This window comes from Pongo pygmaeus, chromosome 1 (genome assembly GCF_028885625.2).
Source record: "Pongo pygmaeus isolate AG05252 chromosome 1, NHGRI_mPonPyg2-v2.0_pri, whole genome shotgun sequence".
Lineage (NCBI taxonomy): Eukaryota > Metazoa > Chordata > Mammalia > Primates > Hominidae > Pongo > Pongo pygmaeus.
This window is the reverse complement of record NC_072373.2, coordinates 42,811,966-42,829,037: the sequence shown is the minus strand read 5'-3', so window position 1 is coordinate 42,829,037 and position 17,072 is coordinate 42,811,966. Positions and strand designations below refer to the sequence as shown.

The following is a 17,072-nucleotide window of genomic DNA, read 5'->3' as shown; positions in this document are numbered from 1 at the left end:
GCTACTGTGAGTTTTAAATGAGCAAATATGTTAAAGTGCTTCAGATAGTGCTTGGAACATAATAAATACTTAGCAAATGGTAATGATGATTAGAAAGACTCCTGGTTTGGTTTCAAGATTTCAGAAATGAAGCTTCATAGGACCCCTCAGGGCTATAGGTGGAACTGGTCACGCTGACTTAGGAGGAGCAAGCGGAAAAAGATGGCAAAAGTTTTGGAAAAGAAAAATAGGTGAAGAGTTTGGGATAATAAGGACAACCTTTAGGGTTTAGGAGACACAGAACTACGTGTGTCTTACTTGTAGCTGTACTACAGCAGTGCAGGCATGGCTTTTGTTTGCTTTGTTAATAAGGGGCATTTTTCAAATCTTGGTGGAGAGGGGAGGGCATAAGAACAGGAGATGCCTGAGGTATAGAAGAGAGACAGTTTTCTGAGGCTCCAGAAAAATAAGCCATGGCTTTAGTGTTCCAGTGAGCTAGATTTCAGTGTTTCTGAAAAAAATAGCAAGTATGTATTTCAGGAACACAGGTCAATTTGAGGTTAATACAGCTTGAGGAAAAAAGTAAGTTTCACTGGTTCTCTCCAAATGATTTTTTAAAAATATTTTCCAGTTCTGTGATGCGCATGTCACAGTAGGCATTATGGCACATTTTGCTGTATAGAAATGTATACCAATGGAACTCGTCCAAACTTAACATAACCCACCAACAGCTATTTCATCACAAAATTCCAGGTACATGTGGCCACGGGGATGTTTTCTTAATCTGTGCATTTGAAACTTTGACCACATTGTGAATGTCCCAGTGGGTTTTTAAGATCCTGGAATAGTTGCATCTTTTTTACTGTTATTTCCTTAGTCAATGTATTAGAACTTGCAGGTACCTTATTTTGCAGATGTCTTGGAATTGGCTTCAAAGGACAGACATGCATCTTATATGACTTTTGGCTAATTCATGGTGGGTAAATCTGACTTTAACTGCATGGAGAATGATAATGGTGATTTTAAACTACTCTTGAATGAGGCTTTGGAGGGGAAGAAAGGGCATGAATGATGTGGAAGCTGCTTGGGAGCTGGAGGGGACAGGGCAGTGCTCAGCAGGGGTGTGGAGGCTCCTGCCAGATCCCTTATGGGACATTAACCCCATCATACAGGGGCTCTTTGAAGAAACATTGGGTCACTAAGGTCAGAGATTTATGAGGCTCCAGCACCCTCGAGGAGTCCTCTTTCCCTTGACCATGGGAACAATAGGCTAAAGACAAAGGCGGCCTCTGTATTTCCCACCTTAGGAGCAAGAAAGGGAGCAGGAACGCTTCCACTTGGCTCTGGAAGATGTGTCTTAAACACAGACTGCGGATGCAATCCTCTCACGAGCAGTGATTCAGAATAAGTTAAGAAATCATGTGGGGGCAAGTCTCATTCAACTGTTTAGGGAGGGCAGTAAAGTGGTCTGAGGTGTCTACATGAGTACTGAGAACGGGGATTATTTAATAGAATTTTGCAATCTTAGAGATGGAAGGGACTTCAACAGTAACCTCGTCCAATCTTTGCGTTGCCATGGAACTCTTTCTTCAAACAAAAGCTTCGTAAGAGCCCAAATACAAACCCCTGTGAAAGCAGAACTGCTCTGGTTGCAGAGTGGGGGAAGGGAGAGACAAAAAGAAAAAATTTATTTATAAAATAGGAGAGACAAAAAGAAAAAATTTATTTATAAAATAAACTTTAAAAAATCATCATGTAAGAAAACTTTTTTATTTATATGTATATCATAGAAAGGCTAAAGTAACATTGATCACAAAAAATAAAATTCCCCAAACCAATAGATTATTAGTTTATACAGTGAAGATACTTTGGCTCTTTAGGGACATTTTTACTTGGAGTCATGAGAACAGAGAATATGACTTTCAGTCACACGGAAATGAGCCTTGGATGGGAATTTTTAAGATTTATGGGAACTGTGCTATGCTGTTTTGGGATAATGAGCGTTCTAGTCCCACCAGGTGGCGCCCGCGTTCGGCATTCTGAGAACGTTTGGTGTCTTCTGGACTCCAGAATCTGGACGGTCCGACCGCCTCGTGCTTGGTGGGTTTACAAACTCTGACTGGTTCTTACCACCCGTCTTCCAGGAAATTTTTTTTTTTTAAAAACAAACAAACCCATAAAACATCTGACCGGATGCCACACTCAAGAAAACACCTGTGTTCGGGTGTTTTAACCTCCAACGATGGAAATCTGCTTAACATTGGTGTTTGTGAGGTGTCTTAGCATCAGAAAAGGAAAAAGACACATATACACACATTCTAAGGAAAAAGTCAGGAAGGGCCTTGCAGAGGTCCTGGTGCTGCAAGATGACGGTTAGGCGTTAGAAGCTTCTAGTTCAGGCTTTGCCGCTTCATGCTCATGTGGAAGCGCGGCTCCTTTGGCCTCAGTTTCCTGCGCTGCCTTCCCGTCTGTGGCTGACTGTTGGAGGGGAGTCAGACAAAGGCCCAGCTTCTATCTGCATCCCAGCTAAGTCTGTAAAAGACGAAAGTCGTCGGGTACCTCGGTTACTGAGATCAAATATTCATAAATGGAGGCATCGTGTCAATAAATGGGTTTATTATTATTGCTTTCTTATGTAACTCACCAACCCCCGGAGGGCCGTACCCGCGATGGGAAAGTCTAAAACAATACGCAAATGTTTTCATTAATTTAAAATTCACATTGAAGCGGGAGGTTTTAGAACTTCCAGGACGCAACGTGCTACTTAAGGGACCGCGGACCGCGAGGGGCGGGCAGCCCTTCTGAGACCGCGGGCTAACTGCTACTTTCACCCCTCCTTTTCCGGACCCCTCTCTCCGTCCACAGCTCGCGCCAGGGAACCCGAGCAGCCTAGGCCGCGAGCTCTTCGCCTCCAGCCTCCCGCCTCCCGCGCCAATGCCAGCGCTGGCTAGGAGCGCCGCGTGGCCTTTACCGGCCACGGGCCCCGCCCCCGTGCGTCAGCGCGTAGCTGCGCCGAGGCGTTTCCCGGGGGCGTGCCGCGGTTGCTAGGCGACCAGACCGCTCCCCCTCCCGCCCCTGCAGCTGCGTCTCCCCACTTCCCAGCCGGGGCCAGTTCGGAGCGAAGGCGCGCTGAGCTGCAGTGTCTGGCTGAGAGTACCCGTGGGAGCGTCGCGCCGCGGAGGCAGCCGTTCCGGCGTAGGTGGCGTGGCCGGTCGGACCCCCCAACTGGCGCCTCTCCCCGCGCGGGGTCCCGAGCTAGCAGATGGGAGGCACAGCTCGCGGGCCTGGGCGGAAGGATGCGGGGCCGCCTGGAGCCGGGCTCCCGCCCCAGCAGCGGAGGTAACGGCGCCACGGGGTAACGGGCTGGAGGCGCCACAGGGAGCGGCTGGCGCTGGCAAGCGAAGCTTGGGGGCGGGGAGGAGGTAGAGTGAGCCCTCAGTAGGAGGGACGAGGGCAGGGGTCTGACTGCCTCCCCGGGACCGCCCCCACCTCCTCTCCATCAGGGCCCCCTCCCCCCCTCCATCAGGGCCCCCTCCCCCCATCCCTGTCTCACCGGGCGCGGGGGAGGGGGCTAGAGCGGAGTTAGAGCAAGAAGAATTTCCACCCCTGGATTCCCTCTGAAACCCTAGATCGGGGTATATGGTAAGGGATTACGAAAATCTAGGACTTTTTGTGGGGCTTTTTATTGAAGGCGGGGAGCCCGGGAGCAATACCTTGGAAAGGAGCCCTGTTGCTTAGAGCGGATAACCAAGGGCTGAACTCTTGGGGTTTGCTGTGAGGGGTGCGGTCTAGTTTCGAATGTACAGGTTATGGGCTGTGTTGGGTACGGCTTTCTCCGGATCCTATTTTGAGAGATTCCCCACCTTGCATTGTATTTTACACCTAAATGGAGAGAAGAGACCCCTGCTCCCCGCTTTATTTGCATGCAGACTCTTGTTAATTTCCTTGGCTGTTAGTCACTAGGCAATTTTGCATGTTTTCTTTTTCTTTATATATGTGGACGCCTATCCTGGTTTGTTTTATCAGGCTTATGGCAAAGGGTCAGTCACATCCAGAATATTTGGTTTCTGTCGGTGAAGCCATTCCCTGTTAAAAATATAAATAATTCTATCAGAATGTGAGCATGTTTTTAAAAAGATCATTCCAAAAATATTTGTAGCGGTTTTTTTCCCTTTGTGTTTTTATAACACATCTATAAAGAAAACTCTAGAATGAATTTCACAAAACAGTTTTTAAAGGTGACCAGAATATTCCAGGATATTTTAAAAGACGTTTAAAAATTATTCCTCTGCAACATCGTCATTGTTATATTCATAGTGTATCATGTAAAATGATACAATGAAATGCTGATGTGTGTAACTGGGAAATCCGTGTTCTTGGTAGCAGATGAAATACATTATTCAGGGCCATCTTGTGGATTAAATAAATCCTCTCCGTCTTTTGTGTTCCCTTACAGTGGTGGAGCCACAGTGTTAAAGAACAGAGAAGTGATCCTTAATCATTTAGAATTTTGCCTCCACCATCCACCAGAAAATGAAGTGGAAAGAGAAGTAAATTCAATACATTTTATAATTTGGAGCATCCTTTTAGTGTTTGCTGTAGTACTTACTGTATCTTTCTACAAGTTAGGTAGATGTAAGTAGGTAAGTAAGTAGATGAATAAAGAGAAGACAGCCTTAAAAAGGCCTTTTATTTCTTGCCTGTAAGACCCAGAAGTGTGTAGACTGGAGCTAGTCTTCCCATTAACATGGGGAAGACAGGCTCAGAGGAGAAGGTAGCACAGCCAGTGTTAGAGCTGAGATTAGAATCCAAGTCTCTGACTTGAGAAACTATTACCTTTGTTAGTTTTTTCTGGTCTGTTTTTTTCTCTATGAGCTTCAGATTCAAACTAGCCTTTATTTTCAAGTAGTAAGTTATTATGAGATCCTTCTGATAGTCCTTATTGTTTTTAACAACATTCAGAAAGACTTGTTTCAACTGTTTTAAAATACAAACCTAGAAATGCTGTCCTTGAAAAACAAAAGTTGGATTTCCTCTTTTCCTCTTCCAAATACCCCAGTTGTTTGTATTCAGTGCCAAAATGTAGTGTAGACATTTATTTCTGTTACTGTTCCTTGTGGCAGATATGAAGCAGTTAAGACACAGGATTTTATATTCTTCAGTTACTGACAGATTTTGTCTGTAATCCTTTTAACTAGGTTGGGGGATGGTGTCTATGACACCTTCATGATGATAGATGAAACCAAATGTCCCCCCTGTTCAAATGTACTCTGCAATCCTTCTGAACCACCTCCACCCAGAAGACTAAATGTAAGTATAAGAAGTAATTCTTTGTACATGAATTGTTTTGGAAAGGAGGAAGTGCTACTTAATGCTCAAGGTACACTTATGTATCACTGACAACCAGACTTTCTTTTGGTTTCTTTTTGATTTCTCTTGACTTTGGAATAACAATATCTGTGGTCCAAATTTAGCTTTTCAGAATGATTTCAGTTTGGAGCTCACCTTTTTATTTCAGTTTCCACTGGGATAAATATATAGCACTAGGAAAAAAATAATATGCTACTTTTATTTAGGTAATGCTTATTTTTGTATAGGATGATATACACCTGGTATTACAAAGGCTCCTTTTAACAAAAATAGGAAACAGAAAACATCTCGGAATTCATAGATCTGCAGGGTTTTTTTTCCCCTGCACGGTGGAAATGCAGTCTTCGTTTATTAGTATACTAAAGAGAACCATTTTATAGATAGATGATAACTACAACAGTTTGGTTTTTAATGCATTTAATCATTTTGGGGACTGCAGACACTTAGCTTTTTTTTTTTTTTTTTTTTTTTTTTTTTTTTTTGAGGTGGAGTCTCTCTCTGTCACCCAGGCTGGAGTGCAATGGCATGATCTTGGCTCACTGCAACCTCTGCCTCCTGGGTTGAAGTGATTCTCCTGCCTCAGCCTCCTGAGTAGCTGGGATTACAGGCACGTGCCACCACGCCTGGCTAATTTTTGTATTTTTAGTAGTCAGGGGTTTCACCATATTGGTCAGGCTGGTCTTGAACTCCTGACCTCGTGATCCACCTGCCTCGGCTTCTCAAAGTGCTGGGATTACAGGCGTGAGCCACGGCGCCCGGCAGCTTTTTTTTTTTTTTTTTAACTTAAGATAAAATTAATTCACATTCCTTCAGCATGCATAGAGTGGTAGGCAGAGCAGGGTTTGGCCAAGTTCCATGACAAGGAGAGGCTATCGTATGACTTTAAAATTTGCTGCATATGTCATCAGATGAACAAACTGAATAATTGAATTGACTCATTTGTAATATTTCTCTTTCACATTTCTGTGTTTAAGACCTGAAATTGTTTCTATATGGAAAAATCACTTCTATTTTTCATAGTTCTTCCTGTTGTCATCAGTTTTGGCTTAAAATCAACCTTTTCCTTTTTTTTTTTTTTTTTTTCCTGAGACGGAGTCTTGCTCTGTCGTCCAGGCTGGAGTGCAATGGCGTCATGTCAGCTCATTGCAACCTCCACCTCCCGGGTTCAAGCAATTCTCCTGCCTCAGCCTTCCTGAGTAGCTGGGATTACAGGCGCCTGCCACCACACCCAGCTGATTTTTGTATTTTTAGTAGAGACAGGGTTTCACCATGTTGGTCAGGCTGGTCTAACTCCTGACCTCAAGTGGTCCACTTCCCTCGGCCTCTGGAAGTGCTGGGATTACAGGCGTGAGCCACCGCACCCAGCCCTTTTCCCCACTTTCAACACTAGTAGTATACAAAACGTGAGCTAAAAATATTTTGAAGGCTGGTCACCCTATTTTTCGTCCCCTTTTTGGAGTGTAGTGGGGTTTCTTTCCATTCTTTGCAAGTTTGTTTCTTTAATATGTCAAAATGTCTAAGAACTTCAGAACCATATACATCTTGTGTTGCCCATCAGATTGCTTGGTTACTTGGTGCCAGTTGGTTCACCTCTATAGGAAACTATTTGCAATTGGGTTGAAGTGTTAACATCTGACTTTAAGTCATTTTAACTGATTTTTTTTTTTTTTTTTTGAGATGGAATGTCACTCTGTTGCCTAGGCCGGAGTGCAGTGGCGCAATCTTGGCTTACTGCAACCTCTGCCTCCCGGGTTCAAGTGATTCTCCTGCTTCACCCTCTCAAGTAGCTGGGATTATAGGCACCAACCAACATGCCCAGCTAATTTTTGTATTTTTAGTAGAGATGGGGTTTCACCGTATTGGTCAGGCTGGTTTTGAACTCCTGACCTCGTGATGCACCCACCTCAGCCTCCCAAAGTGCTGGGATTACAGGCGCAAGCCACCGCGCCCGGCCAAGTCATTTTAACTTTGATTCATAGTTAGCCGATGCTATTTACCTTCCAGTAGGTTACTTATATTGTATGTTTCAGGATCAAAAATGAATTTCTTACTGCATGGTATTAGGCATGACAGTTTTGTGGGAGAGCAAGAAGATTTTAGATGTCTTTACTCATTACTCATTTCTTTTTTTTTTTTTTGAGATCGAGTCTCGGTCTCTCGCCCAGGCTGGAGTGCAGTGGCGCAATGTCAACTTGCTGCAACCTCCACCTCCCGGGTTCAAGCAGTTCTCTCTGCCTCAGCCTCCTGAGTAGCTGGGATTACAGGCATCTGCCACCATGCCTGGCTAATTTTTGTATTTTTAGTAGAGATGGGGTTTCGCCATGTTGGCCAGGCTGGTCCCAAACCCCTGACCTCAGGTTATCCACCCAACTCAGCCTCCCAAAGTACGGGGTTTACAGGCATGAGCCACCGTGCCTGGCTGTCTTTACTCATTTTGCTGAAAAAAATGAAATAAAAATTGCCTTTTGAGCTCTTGGTGCCACTTAAATTTCATTATGCCGTGACTCTATCCCGAGATCCTGTTACTTTTTTTACAAAGTTTTCTAGCTTCGTTTATTCAAGATGCTCCTACGTTCTCATGGTAAACTATAAATCATCTGCCCAGAGGCTTTTATTGGGTTAAGTTTTGTGTTACAGGGATTTAGGGTTTGGGAGCTGGGGAAAAGGTAGGGTTTTATATCTGAGTGAGAAGGATATTCCTTTATTCCTTTTGAATTTCTCAGCAAGATTTTTTTTTTTTTTTTTTTTTTAAGACACAGTCTCGCTCTGTTGCCCAGGCTGGAGTACAGTGGCGCTATCTCGGCTCACTGCAAGCTCCGCCTCCCGGGTTCATGCCATTCTCCTGCCTTAGCCTCCCGAGTAGCTGGGACTACAGGCATCCACCACTACACCTGACTAATTTTTTGTATGTTTAGTAGAGACAGGGTTTCATCGTGTTAGCCAGGATGATCTCGATCTCTTGACCTCGTGATCCGCCTGCCTTGGCCTCCCAAAGTGCTGGGATTACAGGCGTGAGCCATTGCACCCAACCTCTCAGCAAGATTTTTAAGACTTGATTAATACAGTAGAAGATTCTATTTGAAATGCCAGAAGCCCATCAAATTAGCAGGGTATATGAAGCATTCTTATGAAATAAAACATGATAAATATGACATTATTTATGTCTCTGGATATAATTACATGGTTAAGAAAATACTTGGTAGAGTCAGTCATATACATTGCTTGGTTATTGTGATTATAACCCTAGACTAGAAATATTTAGTGTTTTTTTTTCAATAGGTTTTTGGGGAACAGGTGGTATTTGGGTTACATGAATAAGTTCTTTAGTGGTGATTTCTGAGATTTTGGTGCACCCGTTACCGAGCAGTATATACCGGGACCCAGTGTGTAGTCTGTTATCTCTCACTCCTCTACCACCCTATCCCCCAAGTCCCCAAAGTCCATTGTATCATTCTTAAGCCCTTGCATCCTCATCATAGCTTTGCTCCCACTTATGAATGAGAACATACCATGTTTGGTTTTCCATTTCTGAGTTACTTCACTTAGAATAATGGTCTCCAATTCCATCCAGGTTGCTGTGAATGCCATTATTTCATTCCTTTTTATGGCTAAGTAGTATTCTATTGTATATACATATACCATAATTTCTTTATCTACTCCTTGATTGATGGGCATTTGGGGAAATATTTAGTGTTTTAAAACAATTATAGTTTAATATGTGTGAACACTGTAGATTTTTTTAGAACAATGGAAGGAAGGTTTTATTTATAACACATCAGACTTGGTATGTAATTGATTCAGGCCAGTATTTGAGTTATTTACAGGAAAGGAAAGAAAGTTAAGAAGAGAACCCCTCCCTGAAAGGATTTCCTATATAATAAATGGTGCTGAGAAAACTGGCTAGCCATATGTAGAAAGCTGAAACTGGATCCCTTCCCTACACCTTATGCAAAAATTAATTCAAGATGGATTAAAGACTTAAATGTTAGACCTAAAACCATAAAAACCCTAGAAGAAAATCTAGGCAATACCATTCAGGCCATAGGCATAGGCAAGGACTTCATGACTAAAACACCAAACGCAATGGCAACAAAAGTCAAAATTGACAAATGGGATCTAATTAAACTAAAGAGCTTCTGCACAGCAAAATAAACTACCATCAGAGTGAACAGGCAACCTACAGAATGGGAGAAAATTTTTACAATCTACCCATCTGACAAAGATCCAGAATCTACAAAGAACTGAAACAAATTTACAAGAAAAAATCAAACAACCCCATCAAAAAGTGGGCAAAGAATATGAACAGACACTTCTCAAAAGAAGACATTTATGCAGCCAACAGACACATGAAAAAATGCTCATCACTGGCCATCAGAGAAATGCAAATCAAAACCACAATGAGATACCATCTCACACCAGTTAGAATGGCGATCATTAAAAAGTCAGGAAACAACAGGTGCTGGAGAGGATGTGGAGAAATAGGAACTCTTTTACACTGTTGGTGGGACTGTAAACTAGTTCAACCATTGTGGAAGACAGTGTGGCGATTCCTCAAGGATCTAGAACTAGAAATACCATTTGACCCAGCCATCCCATTACTGGGTATATACCCAAAGGATTATAAATCATGCTGCTATAAAGGCACATGCACACGTATGTTTATTGCGGCACTATTCACAATAGCAAAGACTTGGAACCAACCCACATGTCCATGAATGATAGACTGGATTAAGAAAATGTGGCACATATACACCATGGAATACTATGCAGCCATAAAAAATGATGAGTTCATGTCCTTTGTAGGGACATGGATGAAGCTAGAAACCGTCATTCTGAGCAAACTCGCAAGGACAGAAAACCAAACACCACATGTTCTCACTCATAGGTGGGAATTGAACAATGAGAACACTTGGACACAGGGTGGGGAACATCACACACTGGGACCTGTCATGGGGTGGGAGGAGGGGGGAGGGATAGCATTAGGAGATATACCTAATGTAAATGATGAGTTAATGGGTGTAGCACACCAACATGGCACATGTATACATATGTAACATATGTAACAAACCTGTGTGTGGTGCACATGTACCCTAGAACTTATAATAATGATAATAAAAATATAATAATAATAAAAAATAAGAGAACCCCTCCCTGTGTGGAAAAATTACCTCCCAGAATTCTCCAGATTCACTGGAGAAGATGATATTGATGGTGGGCTACACTGAAGCAGCCTGCTCTGTTCTGGAAGGCATGCTTCAAGAGAGACATAAAGTGCAGCCTATGTTGAGAATGTGAACAGGAGAGTGGGTGAGGTAAGGCACATGTAGTGGGGATGGTGAACCTACAGAATGGTAGAGGCAGGGACAGCACAGCCCCTTTTAGGTACCCAGAGGGCTCCTACTTGAAATTTGGACACTCTGTGTAGTTCCCAAAGGCAAGGTAAGACTTATTTTGCAAGGAGAGAAATTTAGGCTTACTTTAAGGAAAAACCATGAGTCAGGGATTCCAAGTGACATCTTTAATATTATTGTAATAGTTCTGTGGAAATTACATTTCTGATATGTATCTGTTCTTATTAATGTTGTGTACCTGAGACCCTGTCATTATCACAAACAGAAATGAAGACCTTCAGAGCCAGTGCAGCCTTACACGTAAGCAGAGTAGGGGAAATTCCCAGGGACAGACCCTGCACCACAAATACCTTTCCTAACAGCTTGTCACTGGTGATTGCAGTTCCTAGAGAGGCATTCCTCTGGGTTAGGGCATTGATCTTCTGTTGAAGTTCAAATATCCATGGAGAGGTAACACAGTACATTGTATAGTGAGTGGAAAGCATGTTTTATGTGGAGAGAAAGTGGGTGAGGCAATTCCATATATCCTAAGTGAAGGCCTATTGTGGGGGCCCTCATTGAGCAGAAGGCATAGTTAGTGCTAGACGCTTGATGGAGGGAGATCAGACTGGAGAAATGGAGGAAGCCACCAGCGAGAGAAGAGAGAAAAGGGAAAGGGGAAGGGTGTACCTAAACTTTAATGTATTGAGAATTTTGCTGAATTGTTACCAGTGTCTTTTAAATATTTTATAGTTGGTGAAATTATTATTTTTAATTAGAATTTGATTCACACAACATCCTGCAAGTAGATATTATTATCCACATCTTACAGATAAAGAAACTGAGGCTCAGGAAGGCAACAGGGGCCTACAGCTTTTTTTTTTTGAGAAGTAGTCTTGCTCTGTCGCCCCGGATGGAGTGCAGTGATGCAATCTTGGCCCACTGCAACCTCTGCCTCCTGGGTTCAAGCAGTTCTCCTTCCTCAGCCTCCCGAGTAGCTGGGATTACAGGCACCCACCACCACGCCTGGCTAATTTTTGTATTTTTAGTAGAGATGAGGTTTCCCATGTTGGTCAGGCTCGTCCCCAACTCCCGACCTCAGGTGATCTGCCCTCTTTGGCCTCCCAAAGTGCTGGGATTACAGGCGTGAGCCATCACACCTGGCTGGACCTACAGCTTTTAAGTAGCGTAGCCAGGACCCCAACCCAGGCCTTCTGGCTCCCTCTTTCTTCAGGATGTGTTTCAAAGACTTAAGCAGTAAATATTTAGATGAATTAAAGTTAGGTAGTAAAGATTTTAAGGAAAACTAACCAAGATGCTTGTAGATGTTTGTTTTTGTTATGTGAATCTAATTAAAACCAAATAATTAAAATTCTTTTCCTAGTTCCACCAAATTTATTCCCTAATAGATTGCAGGTTGGAGTGCAGTGGTGCGATCTCAGCTCACTGCAACCTCCACCTCCCCGGTTCAAGCAATTCTCCTGCCTCAGCCTCCCGAGTAGCTGAGAATGCAGGTGCGCGCCACTACGCTTGGCTAATTTTTGTATTTTTAGTAGAGACAGGGTTTCGCCATGTTGGCCATGCTGGTCTTGAACTCCTGACCTCAGGTGATCCACCCGCCTCGGCCTTCCAAAGTGCTGGGATTACAGGCGTGAGCCACCGCGGCTGGCCAATATTTAGATTCTATATGCGGGCCTGTTTATTTTCTTGACCAGTGATAGTTTTCTATTTTGGTATCAGAGAGACTATATGTACTTGGGCAATATCTGGCCCCTTTATTTTAAAACTAAATGCCAAGCTGTGGCTACATTTGAACTGGCTCCTTGACTTTGTTTAAGATCATATAATACATCATATAACTGTAAGGTTCTATAAATATTTAAATTGATTAAATGACTTTTAAAAAGGAGCAAGCAGGACTTTTATAACTGAATTACGGGGGCTGTCTGAGGTATGCCAACACTTAAATTTTTGTCATTTATGTTTTTTAATATTGTTTTTTGTTATTTTTGGTAATTTATAAATACAATTTTTGTTTTGCTTAGGTTATATTAAAATTTCTAGTTTTTAAAGGTTTGACTACTTTTTAGCTTACATTTTTAGAGATTATAACTGTAGCCCAGAGCTCCTCCGGAATTAATCTGTTCCTCATACTACAGGCTCTCTGAAATTATCAAACAGATAAAAGACATAATTCTTCAGGGTCCATTGGGAAAAACAGTTGTTCTTTTAAGTATCCTAGACTTCCTTTTATTTATCCTAGACTTCCTTTTATTTTTAACAACAGGTTTAACATTTTTATCTTTCCAGCCCCTTCTTAATATTTTTCACTTATTTCTTTTTTTATTTTATTTTTTTGAGACAGTCTCTCACTCTGTTGCCAAGGCTGGAATGCAGTAGTGTGATCTTGGCTCACTGTAGCCTTCGCTTCCCAGGTTCAAGCAATTCTCCTGCCTCAGCCTTTCAAGTAGCTGGGATTACAGGCATGCATCACCACATCTGGCCTTTTTTTTTTGTATTTTTAGTAGAGGTGGGGTTTTGCCATGTTGGCCAGCCTGGTCTCAAACTTCTGGCCTCAAGTGATCTGTCCGCCTTGGCCTCCCAAAGTGCTGGGGTTACAGGGATGAACCACCATGCCTGGCCAAAGTTTTTATTTTATTTTTTATTTTATTTGTTTATTTTTTTGAGACAGAGTCTTACTCTGTCGCTCAGGCTGGAGTGCAGTAGCATGATTTGGCTCACTGCAACCTCCACCTCCTGGGTTCAAGCGATTCTCCTGCCTCAGCCTCCCAAGTAACTGGGATTACAGGTGTGCACCATCATGCCCAGCTAATTTTTGTATTTTTAGTAGAGACAGTTTCATCATGTTGGCCAAGCTGGTATCGAACTCCTAACCTCAAGTGATCCACCTGCCTCGGCCTCCCAGAGTGCTGGGATTACAGGCGTGAGACATCACACGTGGCCAAAAAATTTTATTTTTTAAGGTGTACAGTATGATGTTTTGATATACATAGTGAAATGGTTACTACAGTCAAGCCAATTAAATATATCTATCATTTCACATAGTTACCCTTTTTTTCTTAATAGTAATTAATTAATATTAATTTTACTTAGGTGTTTGGTTGTTTTTGTCCTTCTTTTCCTCCATCTTATTTCAAAAAACCTTGTTTCAGTTCAAAGAATCTTAATTCAGAGGAGTAAGTAGAGTTTTTTTCTGTGGGTCACTATCCCTTCCAGGAGAAGATTGTGGAAAACCTGGTGAAAGGAGTAGTACTCCTTTATCAAGTAGGCTCTTGCTAGGGAAGAGTTTTATAAGAAATACCCCAGGGACCTTGGACCCTCACTGTTATCAGGTACTTGAAGAATTGGTCCAGATGATCTCAAGAGTTCTCTTTATCTTAGAGCTTTTGTGATTCAATGAACTGAGTTAAAAGGCTGCGGAAATTTATATGGGGACCTGGGAGTAGATGATTGAGCACTTTGTTGATTCCAGGCCATAGTCAACATTCAGCCCTGCTAGTCTACAGGTGCTGGGAGAACCTGGTGCTGAGTTATGTTGATGGGAAGGGCCCTTGAATAGGGGCCAGAAGACCTATTCTGGTTCAAATTCTGCTTCTGTCACTTGATAGTACCTTCTTGTTTACACTTCAGTATGCATTATTTTGATCGTGCTATATGTCCTTAATATTTGGGAAGATACTTGAAACAATTAGTAAACAGTGTAAGATAGTGCATATATTATACATAATCAAGTACCAAATTATGTGGCACAAACTGGAAAAGCTGCAGTTAGGATGTAAGATTAATTAGTATGGGCTTGGCATAGTTCTAAGTGGAGAGAGAGGAATTGAACTGGACTTTGAAGGAATGTAGGAGTCGAGGGGATGAGGGGTGGAAGGATTCTCATACAACGACACATCTGTAAGAAGGGACCTGGCATGTGGGGGGTGTGGTAAGATCATCTTGCCTTGAACAAAGCAAGGCATGTATGGGGGTTAGGGATGGCTGCAATATTCAGGGAGTCTGAAAATTAATATAACACAAGTTTCTAGAGACTCTTGCTTTTCTTATCATCTTTTTGGGTCATTTTAACCTTAAAGTAAACATGACTGGACATGTTTTGTTGTTATTCAGTTGGAGGAGGGAGGATTCTTCCATCTTTCTAATGTTTTTAATGACTTACATTCATTTTCTCTTTCATAGATGACCACTGAACAGTTTACAAGAGATCATACTCAGCACTTTTTGGATGGAGGTGAGATGAAGGTAGAACAGCTGTTTCAAGAATTTGGCAACAGAAAATCCAATACTATTCAGTCAGATGGCATCAGTGACTCTGAAAAATGCTCTCCTACTGTTTCTGAGGGTAAAAGTTCAGATTGCTTGAATACAGTAAAATCCAACAGTTCATCCAAGGCACCCAAAGTGGTGCCTCTGACTCCAGAACAAGCCCTGAAGCAATATAAACACCACCTCACTGCCTATGAGAAACTGGAAATAATTAATTATCCAGAAATTTACTTTGTAGGTCCAAATGCCAAAAAAAGACATGGAGTTATTGGTGGTCCCAATAATGGAGGGTATGATGATGCAGATGGGGCCTATATTCATGTACCTCGAGACCATCTAGCTTATCGATATGAGGTGCTGAAAATTATCGGCAAGGGGAGTTTTGGGCAGGTGGCCAGGGTCTATGATCACAAACTTCGACAGTACGTGGCCCTAAAAATGGTGCGCAATGAGAAGCGCTTTCATCGTCAAGCAGCTGAGGAGATCCGGATTTTGGAGCATCTTAAAAAACAGGATAAAACTGGTAGTATGAACGTTATCCACATGCTGGAAAGTTTCACATTCCGGAACCATGTTTGCATGGCCTTTGAATTGCTGAGCATAGACCTTTATGAGCTGATTAAAAAAAACAAGTTTCAGGGTTTTAGCGTCCAGTTGGTACGCAAGTTTGCCCAGTCCATCTTGCAATCTTTGGATGCCCTCCACAAAAATAAGATTATTCACTGCGATCTGAAGCCAGAAAACATTCTCCTGAAACACCACGGGCGCAGTTCAACCAAGGTCATTGACTTTGGGTCCAGCTGTTTCGAGTACCAGAAGCTCTACACATATATCCAGTCTCGGTTCTACAGAGCTCCAGAAATCATCTTAGGAAGCCGCTACAGCACACCAATTGACATATGGAGTTTTGGCTGCATCCTTGCAGAACTTTTAACAGGACAGCCTCTCTTCCCTGGAGAGGATGAAGGAGACCAGTTGGCCTGCATGATGGAGCTTCTAGGGATGCCACCACCAAAACTTCTGGAGCAATCCAAGCGTGCCAAGTACTTTATTAATTCCAAGGGCATACCCCGCTACTGCTCTGTGACTACCCAGGCAGATGGGAGGGTTATGCTTGTGGGGGGTCGCTCACGTAGGGGTAAAAAGCGGGGTCCTCCAGGCAGCAAAGACTGGGGGACAGCACTGAAAGGGTGTGATGACTACTTGTTTATAGAGTTCTTGAAAAGGTGTCTTCACTGGGACCCCTCTGCCCGCTTGACCCCAGCTCAAGCATTAAGACACCCTTGGATTAGCAAGTCTGTCCCCAGACCTATCACCACCATAGACAAGGTGTCAGGGAAACGGGTAGTTAATCCTGCAAGTGCTTTCCAGGGATTGGGTTCTAAGCTGCCTCCAGTTGTTGGAATAGCCAATAAGCTTAAAGCTAACTTAATGTCAGAAACCAATGGTAGTATACCCCTATGCAGTGTATTGCCAAAACTGATTAGCTAGTGGACAGAGAGATACCCAGAGATGCATATGTGTATATTTTTATGATCTTGCAAACCTGCAAATGGAAAAAATGCAAGTCCATTGGTGGATGTTTTTGTTAGACTAGACTTTTTTTAAACAAGACAAAACATTTTTATATGACTATAAAAGAATTCTTCAAGGGCTAATTACCTAACCAGCCTGTATTGGCCATCTGGAATATGCATTAAATGACTTTTTATAGGTCAATGCATCTTTGTTATTATCGTCAGATGTATTTCAACTGATGTATTATACTATTGGTTTACATTTCTTTCTCTCCAGATAGAAGGTGTAGCAAAAGTATCCCAACTGCTCCTCGCTTCTAGTGTCCATCGGCGGGACACTAGACATTCTGGAGGGGTAATTTGGGATGTGGTGTTAGTTGTGGCTGAGAGCCAGTGCTAGGTCCCTTGCCCAACTAGGCCATTCTCTAGGCTCATTCTAGGTGAAAGAGCTCACAGCAGACTGTGGGGTGGGGGAGCATCAGGAAGCTGTTGGTGACCTGGACAACTGGTGTCCCTGGTTTTCAGTGACTCATTCCTCTTCCCTTCAGTTCTCTGATGTTTGGTGTTATTATTTTATGTTGTTATT

At 42.7% G+C, this 17,072-nt stretch overlaps 1 protein-coding gene across 5 annotated transcripts; it reads left to right on the top strand.

Moving 5' to 3' along the window:
• The first annotated feature begins 2,980 nt into the window (after nucleotides 1-2,980).
• DYRK3 (dual specificity tyrosine phosphorylation regulated kinase 3) lies at nucleotides 2,981-16,688 on the top strand. Of its 5 annotated transcripts, none has more exons than XM_054479497.2 (4): nucleotides 3,051-3,318; nucleotides 4,436-4,529; nucleotides 5,178-5,289; nucleotides 14,883-16,688. In XM_054479497.2, exons 2-4 carry the CDS (start codon nucleotides 4,513-4,515, stop codon nucleotides 16,458-16,460), a joined length of 1,707 nt encoding a protein of 568 aa, XP_054335472.1. In that variant the 5' UTR covers nucleotides 3,051-3,318; nucleotides 4,436-4,512; the 3' UTR covers nucleotides 16,461-16,688. The 5 variants fall into 5 exon arrangements, with proteins under 5 accessions (XP_054335406.1, XP_054335472.1, XP_054335548.1 ...); XM_054479573.2 differs by having other exon boundaries at nucleotides 3,298-3,621; XM_054479431.2 differs by lacking the exon at nucleotides 4,436-4,529 and having other exon boundaries at nucleotides 2,981-3,318.
• The last annotated feature ends 384 nt before the right edge of the window (nucleotides 16,689-17,072 follow it).